The 13,024-nt window shown below is 50.1% G+C and overlaps 1 protein-coding gene across 14 annotated transcripts in view; it reads left to right on the top strand.

Annotated features, from left to right (window-relative positions):
* CEP250 (centrosomal protein 250) overlaps positions 1 to 13,024 on the top strand; it is a 121,387-nt gene that overhangs the window by 61,041 nt on the left and 47,322 nt on the right. For all 14 annotated transcript variants that reach the window (XM_073310071.2, XM_073310062.2, XM_073310065.2 and 11 more), the window contains 2 exons: positions 11,889 to 12,016; positions 12,213 to 12,382. In XM_073310071.2, the coding sequence (XP_073166172.1) occupies positions 11,889 to 12,016; positions 12,213 to 12,382 (298 nt within the window). The remainder of the gene's footprint in view (positions 1 to 11,888; positions 12,017 to 12,212; positions 12,383 to 13,024) is intronic.

Raw genomic sequence — 13,024 nt, 5'->3', positions numbered from 1 at the left:
TGATCTCTTAGCAGGGCTTGTTTCCAAAAAGCAGATGTCTTTGTTCCATATTGAATCTTCAGAAAATAAACAAGTACATCAGAAAGTTCAAATTTTGTATGGTGACTTTGACTTCTCTGATTTCTTCCCTGAGTCCAGGAGATTGATTTGCGGCTTTTGACCTCAAAGATGTCTAGTTTCACACATCCATCATATCAGTGCACAGAAATTCTTGGTAACAGCAGTCATCAGTCCAGAGCAGTTTTCTTGTGTTGACCAAGGTCTCCTTACAGCTTTTGGTACTCAGAGCTGTTCTTTGTGTATGCGTCCGTGTGCACTCCACACTAGGTGTGCTGTACCCTTGTGCACGGAACCAGATTTTTTTTAAGAGCACTGTCCATTGGAGGTCATGCGTGCTGTACTGCCGCATGTTCCTTTATGAGGTTATAAAGGCCCGGGTGTCCACAGCCCTCCCACAATTCCCTCTTACTGCTCCTGGCAGTGAGACAGAACTTAGCTGGTATCAGACCCATGGACTTTAGCTCTGCTACATTTCTCAAAAAAAAAGTCCTTCAAATCTTCTGACATTCCTCAAAACCACCTTCATGATTTATTTTTGTTCCCTAGTCTGTTCTAGCATTTGTTGAACCAAAAGCTGCTTGCAGACCCCAGTGTCCAGTCCCCCTTGTACAAGGGCCACTTGCATAGGCTCTTAGAATGGGAAACTCAAAACCCACAGGCTTTAAGCCTTGTCTGCCCTGCAATGAGCTAATTTCTCTGAAAAAATGGGTCCTGCAGATGCCTATTCTGCTTGAGAAAGTCTCATGTCCCAAGCCAGTGCTCTGTCTGCCTTTCTCTCTGCAAGAACTTGCAAGACAAGGGATACAAGGCTGAAACTCCATGTTCTGGAGCAATCTATGAGCGTGGCATCTGATCCAGAAAAGCCAAGCTTGAAGACCCTTTTGATGGCCAAACCCACATCTTCCAGCACTCCACCTAGCAGGCAGGCAACTCTGAAGACCTCTACAGAAAAAGAGGCACCGAAAGCTGACCTGGTGCCAGCATCAGCATTGGCACTATTACCAACCCTGGCACTGAAGTCATTGATGGCCCCAATGTCAAAGTTAACACTTTGGACAAAAAAACAGGGTGCTGAGGTGGACTGCTGCAAACACAGGGGCAGGAGCTTGAGAAGGAATTCCAGTATCCTTTCAGAAAGAGGGATGCAGGAAAATGTTGGGAGACAAGCTGGCCAAATCATGTATTGTCCTTGGGTGAAAATATAGCCTAAGCGTTAATACCGGCACCGATTTCAGGGCCTTTCAGGAGTTCCTGGTGCAGACCATGCCTTCTATGACGAGATAACTGGCTCTGTGGACAAGGGGAAAGCAGTGGACGTGTTATTCCTTGACTTTAGCAAAGCTTTCGATAGAGTCTCCCACAGTATTCTTGCCAGCAAGTTAAAGAAGTATGGGCTGAATAAATGGACTATAAGGTGGACAGAAAGCTGGCTAGATTATCAGGCTCAACCAGTAGTGATCAATGGCTCCATGTCTAGTTGGCAGCCGGTATCAAGCAGAGTGTCCCAAGGCTCGGTCCTGGGGCAGGTTTTGTTCAATATCTTCATTAATGATCTGGAGGATGGCGTGGATTGCATCTTCAGCAAGTTTGCAGATGACACTAACCTGGGAGGAGTGGTAGATACGCTGGACAGTAGGGATAGGATACAGAGGGCCCTAGACAAATTAGAGGATTGGGCCAAGAGAAATCTGATGAGGTTCAACAAGGACAAGTGCAGAGTGCTGCACTTAGGACGGAAGAATCCCATGCACTGCTACAGAGTAGGGACTGAGTGGCTAGGCAGCAGTTCTGCAGAAAAGGACTTAGGGGATACAGTGGACGAGAAGCTGGATATGAGTCAACAGTGTGGCCTTGTTGCCAAGAAGGCTAATGGCATTTTGGGATGTATAAGTAGGGGCATTGCCAGCAGATCGAGGGACGTGATCATTCCTCTCTATTCAACATTGGTGAGGCCTCATCTGGAGTACTGTGTCCAGTTTTGGGCCCCACACTACAAGAAAGATGTGGAAAAATTGGACATAGTCCAGCAGAGGGCAACAAAAATGATTAGGCTGCTGGAGCACATGATTTATGAGGAGAGGCTGAGGGAACTGGGATTATTTAGTCTGCAGAAGAGAAGAATGAGGGGGGATTTGATAGCTGCTTTCAACTACCTGAAAGGGGGTTCCAAAGAGGATACATCTAGACTGTTCTCAATGGTAGCAGATGACAGAACGAGGAGTAATGGTCTCAAGTTGCAGTGGGGGAGGTTTAGATTGGATATTAGGAAAAACTTTTTCACTAGGAGGGTGGTGAAGCACTGGAATGGGTTACCTAGGGAGGTGGTGGAATCTCCTTCCTTAGGGGATTTTAAGGTCAGCCTTGACTAAGCCCTGGCTGGGATGATTTAGTTGGGAATTAGGTCCTGCTTTGAGCAGGGGGTTGGACTAGATGACCTCCTGAGGTCCCTTCCAACCCTGATATTCTATGATTCTATGATCTTTCGAGACTGCGTCTTTGGCTCTGAGAAGTCTCACAATTATTTGCTATCTTGTTGGCTTCTGGTCCTGCCAGGATTGCCCTCCTTATAAATAAAGTCTTCCTAGACCCAGCAAGAGCCTCATGACAAACACCAGCCATTATTCCACCAATTGCAAAATCTGTCAAAGAACAGTACCAAGTATCCCCCTTGGGTTTTGAGTACTTTTACTCCCACCCAAGCTGCCTTCCTAGTAGGCTAAGCTGTCTAGATGTGAAGTTCCAGCAAGAAACGCTCCTAAGGACAAGGAGCGCAATGCTTAGATCTGTTTGGAAGAAAAACATACTTATCACTTTGCTCCAGTTGAGGGTGGCCAGCGGCCAGACGTTGGCCAAATACAACTCTTTGACGTGGGACAGGGTAACACCCTTCCTGACAAGTTTCTTCATGAAAGTGGAGAGGAGCTGAAAGGCGTTATAAAAGAAGGCCAGCCTGGGGCCAAGGCAGCTCTGCTGGCTGTGTGGGACACTTTTGAGGCTGTGGCTAGTGGAAAGTATCATGGCTCCACACTTCGGGTATCCCTAGTGAGGTACTAGCCACAATTGAGGCCCTGCCCTTTGAGGGCTTCAACTCTCCAGTGAACAGACTGGTGGAACCCTACATTCCGTGAAAGATCCCAAAGAAACCTTATGCTCCAGGAATCCACACTCCTCCACACTTTTGAAAGGTGTACCACCCTTAACCATTGCAGCAGTGAAGACCATTCGTCCCGTCATACCACAGACAGGTACTGTACCAGCCTAGAAACCCACGTATGACATCCATAAAGGCCCATAAGTGGTTCACTACACTGTCAGCAACTCCTATCAGGCCTGACAAACTCACTATACCTAACACATTGCAGTTGTAGTATTTATCTGTAAAGCATGTTCTTTGAGTGCTTGTTTATGTCAATTCCAATCAGGTGTGTGTACACTGCGTGCACAACAGCCAGAAAATTTTTCCCTTAGCAGTAACCGTAGGGTCAGCCTGGGCGCCTTCATGGTGCCCAGTATAGGGCCCTGCCAACCCGACACCCACTCAGTTCCTACTTGCTGCCTGTGATGGCTAGCTGGAACTCCCTACTGCTCTTGCCTCGGCAAGCATGTGCTTCTCAGTATCTCTGTCCTCGTGAACATAGTTAGCATAGTAGTAATAGTTAGTGTAGTTTTTCTTATAGGTTTCCTTTGGGGGGTTTTCCCCCTGATGTTTTCCTCAGCACTGGGGTATGTCGGTCCCCAGGCTTTAAACCATGCCTGGACTATGGCAGGTTTATGCCAAGGAGTGACCCGCACTCGTTGTGTCTTAAGTGTCTGGGCGAGGGTCATCTCAGAGACCTCTGTAAAATCTTTAAGGGTTTTCACCCCAGGACCCTTAAGGACAGAGAGCAGCACCTCCAAGTCCTACTTATGGAGGTGGCTCTTTGTCCCCAGTCTGAGCACACCATGTCTGACCCGGCCTCGAGCCCCGCATCCTTGGTGCGCAGTGCACAAACCAGTGCCGAGGAAGGATTCAGTTAGAGACCCTCGGCACTGCCATGGCTCCACCCGCAGGCAGCCATTGGTGGGGCACCGCTCTCACTCCCCGGTGTCCCGTAAGAAGAAGAAGGCCGACAGAGGGCGCTCCCCAGCTAGGTCTAAGGACCAGATAATGAGAAAACCTGCATCGGGAGCTCGGTTGGCCAGGATTCCATCGACTACTGCTCCAGGAGGGGTACAGTCAAGTCCGGACCCGCACCACTGGGCCGCCGCTGCAAGGACATACAACTCCCCTCCATGCCGGAGGTGTTCGAGGTGGCAGCAGACCTATTGGCACTCACTGTGCCACCCTCCCGGCCTAGGAGGGACAGGTCACTGGCACCGATCCCAGGCCCGGTACATTCTGTGGGCAAGCCAGCGATGATGTCTGCCATGAGGCCATTCCTGTTACATCAACCACTGGCACCAGGAGTTTCTGCCCGGGAGCCGCTCCGGTCCCCAAGTTGGCACTGATCCCCAGCACCAAGAGGCTCTGCTCCTCCCTGGTCATCACAATCAGAGATCTCGGAGGCAGAGTCCTTGTGCTCTAGCAGGAGCAGAAGATCCTGCTCCTGCCGCGATCATCATCCCTACTCAGCGCCCTGGCAGGGCCAGTGGCAGGCCTCCCAGTGGCCCTTCTGGACTCCCTGGGCTTATCATCAAAGCCAGGGTGCCGCACTGTCCTCAGCACCTTTCCTGGCTCCGATCCTGGCGTCGACCATGACTCCGATCCTGGCGTCAGCCCCCATTCCGGTGTCTGCCCCCATTCCAGGGGCGGCTGCGGCACCCAGCTCGGCACTGACCCTGGCGCCGATCCCGGCATCCATGGTGCCATTGGCCATGGCACCGACTGTGGCACTGACCACAGTGCCATCGTTCCTTGCCCCAAGGGACTCCAGGGTGGCCAAGGGCAGTGATCAGACCCCAGTACCGGCTGCCTTCAGATGAGGCGGTGACAGGTACCTCGACTGCTCCAGCCTTAGAAGACACTAGGGTCCTTCAGCAGCTGCTGAGATGGGTGGAGGTGGTGGAGGAAGCCAACCCAATGGCCGATATTCTCTCCCTTCCCGAGCCATCCTGTATCGCGCTGCCACTGATCAAAATGATTGACAATGCCACCAAGACACTGTGGCAGACCCTGTCTTCACTGCCGCCTACCGCCAAGAGATATGAGTGGAGGTACTTTGTTCCCTCGCATGGGTATGAACATTTGTACACCCACCCCCAGCCAGACTCCCTGGTAGTGGATGCTGCTAACCAGTGTGAACAATAAGGCTACCAGGGGCCCTCTCCCAAGAACCATGAGGCCAAAAAGTTGGACCTTTTTGGGAGAAAAATATACTTGACTGGGGGGGTCAGAGCTCCGTATCACTAACCATCAGGCGGTGGTTAGCAGATGCAATTATAACACCTGCGGGACTATGCAAAAGTTCACTGGACTTCTCCGCACTAGTAGAGGAGGGCAAATTGATCTCCCATGCTTCCCTGCAGGTGGCCTGGGATGCAGCGGACGCGACCTCCTGCACGATGGCTATTGGGGTGGCCATGAGAAGGAGTTGCTGGCTTCAGGTCTTGGGCCTACCATTCAGGTGCTGCAGACAATTCAGGATCTCCCCTTTGAGGGTCAATCACTGTTTTCAGAGAAGACTGACTTGCGTTTGCACAGCCTCAAGGACTCTCAGTCCCCCTGAAGTCCTTGGACCTTCACAGACCTGAGACTCAGAGGACACACTTCAGGCCTCCACGACTCCCGAGGAATTAATAGCCTGAGGGCAGAGAGGAAGGGTCGCGTAGGAGGAACAGGAATTAGAGAAAGAGACCTCATCCTTCCTCTGGCCAGTCTAAACCTTCCTCAGGCCAGAGGCAGGACTTTTGAAGGTGCGCTCAGGGGTGATGCACCAGCTCAAAGACTGGATCCTTCCCGCCTTACCTTTTCGTCCCATCTATCCCCTTTCTACCCTGCGTGGGCCCGCATTACATTGGACCGTTGGATGCTCTGCATGGTAGAAAGGCGATATTCATTCCAGTTCTCGGCCCTCCCACCCCACCTCCCTGTCCCTCTTCAGGGACTCCTCTCATGAGCAACTCCTTATCCAGGAGGTGCAGTTGCTCCTCTCACTAGGAGCAGTGGAAGAGGTTCCTCAGGGCTACATAGAATCATAGAATCATAGAATATCAGGGTTGGAAGGGACCCCAGAAGGTCATCTAGTCCAACCCCCTGCTCAAAGCAGGACCAATTCCCAGTTAAATCATCCCAGCCAGGGCTTTGTCAAGCCTGACCTTAAAAACCTCTAAGGAAGGAGATTCTACCACCTCCCTAGGTAACGCATTCCAGTGTTTCACCACCCTCTTAGTGAAAAAGTTTTTCCTAATATCCAATCTAAACCTCCCCCACTGCAACTTGAGACCATTACTCCTTGTTCTGTCATCTGCTACCATTGAGAACAGTCTAGAGCCATCCTCTTTGGAACCCCCTTTCAGGTAGTTGAAAGCAGCTATCAAATCCCCCCTCATTCTTCTCTTCCTCCGACTAAACAATCCCAGTTCCCTCAGCCTCTCCTCATAACTCATGTGTTCCAGTCCCCTAATCATTTTTGTTGCCCTTCGCTGGACTCTCTCCAATTTATCCACATCCTTCTTGAAGTGTGGGGCCCAAAACTGGACACAGTACTCCAGATGAGGCCTCACCAATGTCGAATAGAGGGGAATGATCACGTCCCTCGATCTGCTCGCTATGCCCCTACTTATACATCCCAAAATGCCATTGGCCTTCTTGGCAACAAGGGCACACTGCTGACTCATATCCAGCTTCTCGTCCACTGTCACCCCTAGGTCCTTTTCCGCAGAACTGCTGCCTAGCCATTCGGTCCCTAGTCTGTAGCTGTGCATTGGGTTCTTCCGTCCTAAGTGCAGGACCCTGCACTTATCCTTACTGAACCTCATCAGATTCCTTTTGGCCCAATCTTCCAATTGCTCTAGGTCCTTCTGTATCCTATCCCTCCCCTCCAGCGTATCTACCACTCCTGCCAGTTTAGTATCATCCGCAAATTTGCTGAGAGTGCAATCCACACCATCCTCCAGATCATTTATGAAGATATTGAATAAAACCGGCCCCAGGACCGACCCTTGGGGCACTCCACTTGATACCGGCTGCCAACTAGACATGGAGCCATTGATCACTACCCGTTGAGCCCGACAATCTAGCCAGCTTTCTACCCACCTTATAGTGCATTCATCCAGCCCATACTTCCTTAACTTGCTGACAAGAATACTATGGGAGACCGTGTCAAAAGCTTTGCTAAAGTCAAGAAACAATACATCCACTGCTTTCCCTTCATCCACAGAACCAGTAATCTCATCATAAAAGGCGATTAGATTAGTCAGGCATGACCTTCCCTTGGTGAATCCATGCTGGCTGTTCCTGATCACTTTCCTCTCATGCAAGTGCTTCAGGATTGATTCTTTGAGGACCTGCTCCATGATTTTTCCAGGGACTGAGGTGAGGCTGACTGGCCTGTAGTTCCCAGGATCTTCCTTCTTCCCTTTTTTAAAGATTGGCACTACATTAGCCTTTTTCCAGTCATCCGGGACTTCCCCGGTTCGCCACGAGTTTTCAAAGATAATGGCCAGTGGCTCTGCAATCACAGCCGCCAATTCCTTCAGCACTCTCGGATGCAACTCGTCCGGCCCCATGGACTTGTGCACGTCCAGCTTTTCTAAATAGTCCCTAACCGTCTCTATCTCCACAGAGGGCTGGCCATCTCTTCCGCATTTTGTGATGCCCAGCGCAGCAGTCTGGGAGCTGACCTTGTTAGTGAAAACAGAGGCAAAAAAAGCATTGAGTACATTAGCTTTTTCCACATCCTCTGTCACTAGGTTGCCTCCCTCATTCAGTAAGGGGCCCACACATTCCTTGGCTTTCTTCTTGTTGCCAACATACCTGAAGAAACCCTTCTTGTTACTCTTGACATCTCTGGCTAGCTGCAGCTCCAGGTGCGATTTGGCCCTCCTGATAACATTCCTACATGCCCGAGCAATATTTTTATACTCTTACCTGGTCATATGTCCAACCTTCCACTTCTTGTAAGCTTCTTTTTTATGTTTAAGATCCGCTAGGATTTCACCATTAAGCCAAGCTGGTCGCCTGCCATATTTACTATTCTTTCGACTCATCGGGATCGTTTGTCCCTGTAACCTCAACAGGGATTCCTTGAAATACAGCCAGCTCTCCTGGACTCCTTTCCCCTTCAAGTTAGTCCCCCAGGGGATCCTGGCCATCCGTTCCCTGAGGGAGTCGAAGTCTGCTTTCCTGAAGTCCAGGGTCCGTATCCTGCTGCTTACCTTTCTTCCCTGCGTCAGGATCCTGAACTCAACCAACTCATGGTCACTGCCTCCCAGATTCCCATCCACTTTTGCTTCCCCCACTAATTCTACCTGGTTTGTGAGCAGCAGGTCAAAAATAGCGCCCCCCCTAGTTGGCTCCTCTAGCACTTGCACCAGGAAATTGTCCCCTACGCTTTCCAAAAACTTCCTGGATTGTCTATGCACCGCTGTATTGCTCTCCCAGCAGATATCAGGAAAATTAAAGTCACCCATGAGAATCAGGGCATGCGATCTAGTAGCTTCCGTGAGCTGCCGGAAGAAAGCCTCATCCACCTCATCCCCCTGGTCCGGTGGTCTATAGCAGACTCCCACCACTACATCACTCTTGTTGCACACACTTCTAAACTTAATCCAGAGACACTCAGGTTTTTCTGCAGTTTCGTACCGGAGCTCTGAGCAGTCATACTGCTCCCTTACATACAGTGCTACTCCCCCACCTTTTCTGCCCCTGCCTGTCCTTCCTGAACAGTTTATAACCATCCATGACAGTACTCCAGTCATGTGAGTTATCCCACCAAGTCTCTGTTATTCCGATCACGTCATAGTTCCTTGACATCACCAGGACCTCCAGTTCTCCCTGCTTGTTTCCAAGGCTTTTACAGGGGCAGAGGCTTTTATACCCGGTATTTCCTAATACTGAAAGCCAAAGAGGGGGGCTAAGACCTATTCTAGACCCTGCGCAAACTCAACAAATTAATGAAGAAACTCAAGTTATGCATGGTCTTGTTGGCCTTCATCATCTCTTCTTTGGATCCAGGGGACTGGTATGCCGCCCTCGACTTGAAGGACATGTACTTTCACATAGCAATAACTCCGTCCCACAGAAAATACCTAGGTTTGTGGTGAGCAACAGCCACTACCAGTTCACAGTCCTCCCGCTTGGTCTGTCAGCAGCGCCCCGAATATTCACCAAGTGCACGGCAGTTGTGGCTGCATTCCTGCGCAGGCGCCAGGTACAGGTAGTCCTGTACCTACACGACTGGCTGATCAAAGGCTGCTCTAGGGCTCTAGTAGAGGGGCAAGTCGAATTCATCATGGCAACATTTGACTCACTGGGCCTTCTCCTGAACGTGGGGAAGTCCACTCTGTCCCCTGTTCAGCAGATAGAGTTTATAGGGGTGGTTCTGGACTCAACCCAGGCCAGGGCATATCTTCCAGAATCGAGGTTCCGGGCCAAGAGCGACATCATTCGGAGTCTCAGGCAGTTCCCCACCACCACAGCACGAAATTGCCTAAGACTCCTGGGACACATGGCTGCGTGTACCTATGTGGTGCAACACGCCAGGCTCAGACTTCAGCTGCTCCAATCCTGGCTAGCCTTGGTGTATCAGCTGGTTCAGGGCAGTTTCAGTAGGGTCATGACTCTGCCTCCCCGTATCCTCGACTCCCTTCTGTGGTGTCTCGACACACAGGTGGTGTGTGCGGGGGTCCCCTTCGCCAGCCCTCAGTCAACTCTCTTGTTGGTGATGGACACATCAGACTTGGGCTGGGGTGCACATCTGGGAGACCTCAGGACTCAAGGCCTCTGGTCACAGGCAGAGATGGCTCCCCACATCAATGTCAGAGAGCTGAGAGCAGTGCACATACCATGCCAGACTTTCTGAGCCCACCTAACAGGGAGATGTGTTTCAGTTATGATAGACAATGCCACAGCGATGTTTTATATCAACAAACGGGGGTGCATGCTCCTCTCCCCTGTGCCAGGAAGCCCTCATGCTGTGGGACTTGTGAGTAGAGCATTCGATACACCTGCAAGCTTGTTGGCAGACTACCTCAGGAGGTCGTTCCAAGGCCGCAAGTGATCCCTACGCCTGGATGTTGTGCGCTCCATCTTCCAGTGGTGGGGCTTCCCCCAGGTAGACCTCTTTGCCACATGACTCAACAGTGTCAGCAGTTCTGCTCCTTCTGGAATCACAGTCCGGGCTCCATAGCGGATGCTTTCCTATTACAATGGGGCGATCATCTCCTATACGCATTCCTGCCCATCCCTCTCATTCACAAGGTGCTCCTCAAGATACGGAGGGAAGAAGCTTCGGTGATATTGATAGCTCCAGCCTGGCCCCGCCAACACTGGTACACATCCCTCCTCAAGTTGTCTGTGGAAGTCCCAGTCACCTTGCCGCTCTTCCTGGACTTAGTAACTCAGGATCACGGTCGCCTCCAGCACCCAAACCTCAAGTTGTTGCACCTCACAGCGTGGAAGCTCCATGGCTGAACCCAATGGAGCTTACCTGCTCAGACAAGTCCTCCTTGACAGTAGAAAACCCTCCACTAGGGCTACCTACCTTGCCAAGTGGAAGAGATTTTCAGTCTGGATGGCACAGCATCATTCTTCCCCGACACTCACCACTATACCGCTTATATTGGACTACCTCCTCCACCTCAAACAGCAGGGCCTGTCCATGTCATCAATAAGAGTTCACCTGGCTGCCATTTCAGCCTTTTATGTTCAGCCAATTGATAGACTTCATGGGAGTTCTGCTTGACTCAGGTTCAGTGAAAGCTTTCCTGCCAGAGGACAGGTTCCAGTCCCTGCAGTTGATAGTGTCTGACCACAGAGTGTACATGTTTGGGCTTCCTTGGTCATAGGTCTGTATGTGTGACGTCCCTTGCCAGACATTGCCTGCAGCATCTAAATTGCTGGCTGACGACAGTCTGCTCTCTGTCCAAACACCTAATGACGGAATAAGTCTCAGTCCCACCATATATCCTGCATGAACTTCAGAGGTGGCTAGATTTGCTGAAAAAGGGGGTCTGTCCCCTCCATGATGATGACACTGGTGACAGATTTGTCAGGGACAAGGTGGGGAGCCCACTTACACTACCTGCAAATGCTAGGCTTGTGGTCCCAGGATGATCTCAAGCACCACACAAACTTTTTTGAAGCAAGAGCCATCAGACTGGCTTGGATAGCATTCCCACCGGTCCTCCAAAATGCCACAGTGTAGGTCCTGATGGACAACGCTTGGATAGCATTCCCACCGGTCCTCCAAAATGCCACAGTGTAGGTCCTGATGGACAACGCTTCGGCAATGAGTATATAAACAAGCAGAGGGGCACTTGATCATCTCCACTGTACCTAGAGGTGACTGAGTTCTGGGAGTGGTGTCATCAGCATGGAAATGGACTGCATGGAGGTGGCCCGTTAACTTTACTTTACCTAGAATGGTCCCTTGAAATATGTGTTAACTACTTATGATAAACAATGTGTCCCACCATATATATAGCTGTGACACTCTGTGTACAGAATCCAAGACCTGAAGAATAGGTCAGTGTAAGTTCAAAAGCTTGTCTCTCTCACCAATGGAAGTTGGTCCAATAAAAGATATTATCTCATCCACCGTGTCTCTCTAATATCTGGGGACTGACATGACTACAGCTACACTGCAAGTACAAGAGACTCATTATTGCTCTGTATTTATATCCTGTAGATCAGCAAAGGAAATCTTAGAATCCAGCCTGTTCGACGCTCAGCAGCAGGTGTCTCAGCTGGAGGTCGCGAGGGGTCAGCTGGAAATCAACGTTCAAACAGTCACCCAGGCCAAAGAGGTGATACAAGGTAAGAGGCTGAGAAGCACAGCCCACCAGAGATGTCCCTTCCGTGGATGGGGCAAAGGGGCCACTGGGGAGTGAGAGATGGACATGGCTCTCTCCCTGTCTGGGACAGAGAAGGCTCTGGCATGGTGCAGCTGAGCCCTTAATAGCTCAAGGAAGTGAGAGGGGTTCAGACTCTTGCCATGTCTCCTCTTCTGCAGGAGAAGTGAAGTGCCTTCGTTGTGAGCTGGAAACAGAGAGGTCCACAATGGAGCAGGAGCGGGAGGATATGGCACAGCAGCTCTCACGGACAGAGCAGCAATATCAAGATACTCTTAGCCTTCGGCAAGCTGCGTACGAGGAGGAAATGAACAAGCTCCTGCAAGAGCTGGTAGGTGGTAGGATGGCCATCATCAAAGGGCAAAGCCAGTGGGTTTTAATGGTTAAGAGCCCCTGGACCCATTTTAATGTTTTCATGAATGTTTATTGCTCTCCTCAGACACTGTACTGACCATCCATGTACAATGTTTGCTACTGCAGCCTTGTATGATTTACTAACAAAACCTTGTATGCTGGATTCCACTTCACTGCAAGACAGCTAGGACACTCCAACGCTCTAACCCTTTGTTTTGTCCCTTTGAAGTGCATGTGCTTCATGTACAGACTTTCTGCCAATACATGGCTATGTTCATACAATTACTTTGTGATCATGACTGCGGTGGTGACAAAAAATAGAAGGCTACTAAGTACAGTAAGAATAAGAGTGTCAATGCCTGTTAATTTCTAATAGGAATTGGGCATCCAGATCCCTCAGACAGTTTTGAAAATCCTTTGTTACATAATCCATTCTATAAAAGAAAAATAGAAGTATATCCTCTACAGCAGATATTTGCAGTGGGCCATTTTTAAGCAATCCATAGACTATGATGTGTATGCACACAACATTCATGAAATAATGAACAAATCTGGGAAAACTTTAACCTGTTTGCAGATGCTCCTCAAGCAGAAGAGGGTGATGTTTGTGGAATAAATG

The sequence above is a fragment of the Lepidochelys kempii genome, chromosome 13 (genome assembly GCF_965140285.1).
Source record: "Lepidochelys kempii isolate rLepKem1 chromosome 13, rLepKem1.hap1, whole genome shotgun sequence".
Lineage (NCBI taxonomy): Eukaryota > Metazoa > Chordata > Testudines > Cheloniidae > Lepidochelys > Lepidochelys kempii.
Note: the sequence above shows the minus strand (reverse complement) of the source record. Positions and strands in the feature narration are given on the sequence as shown.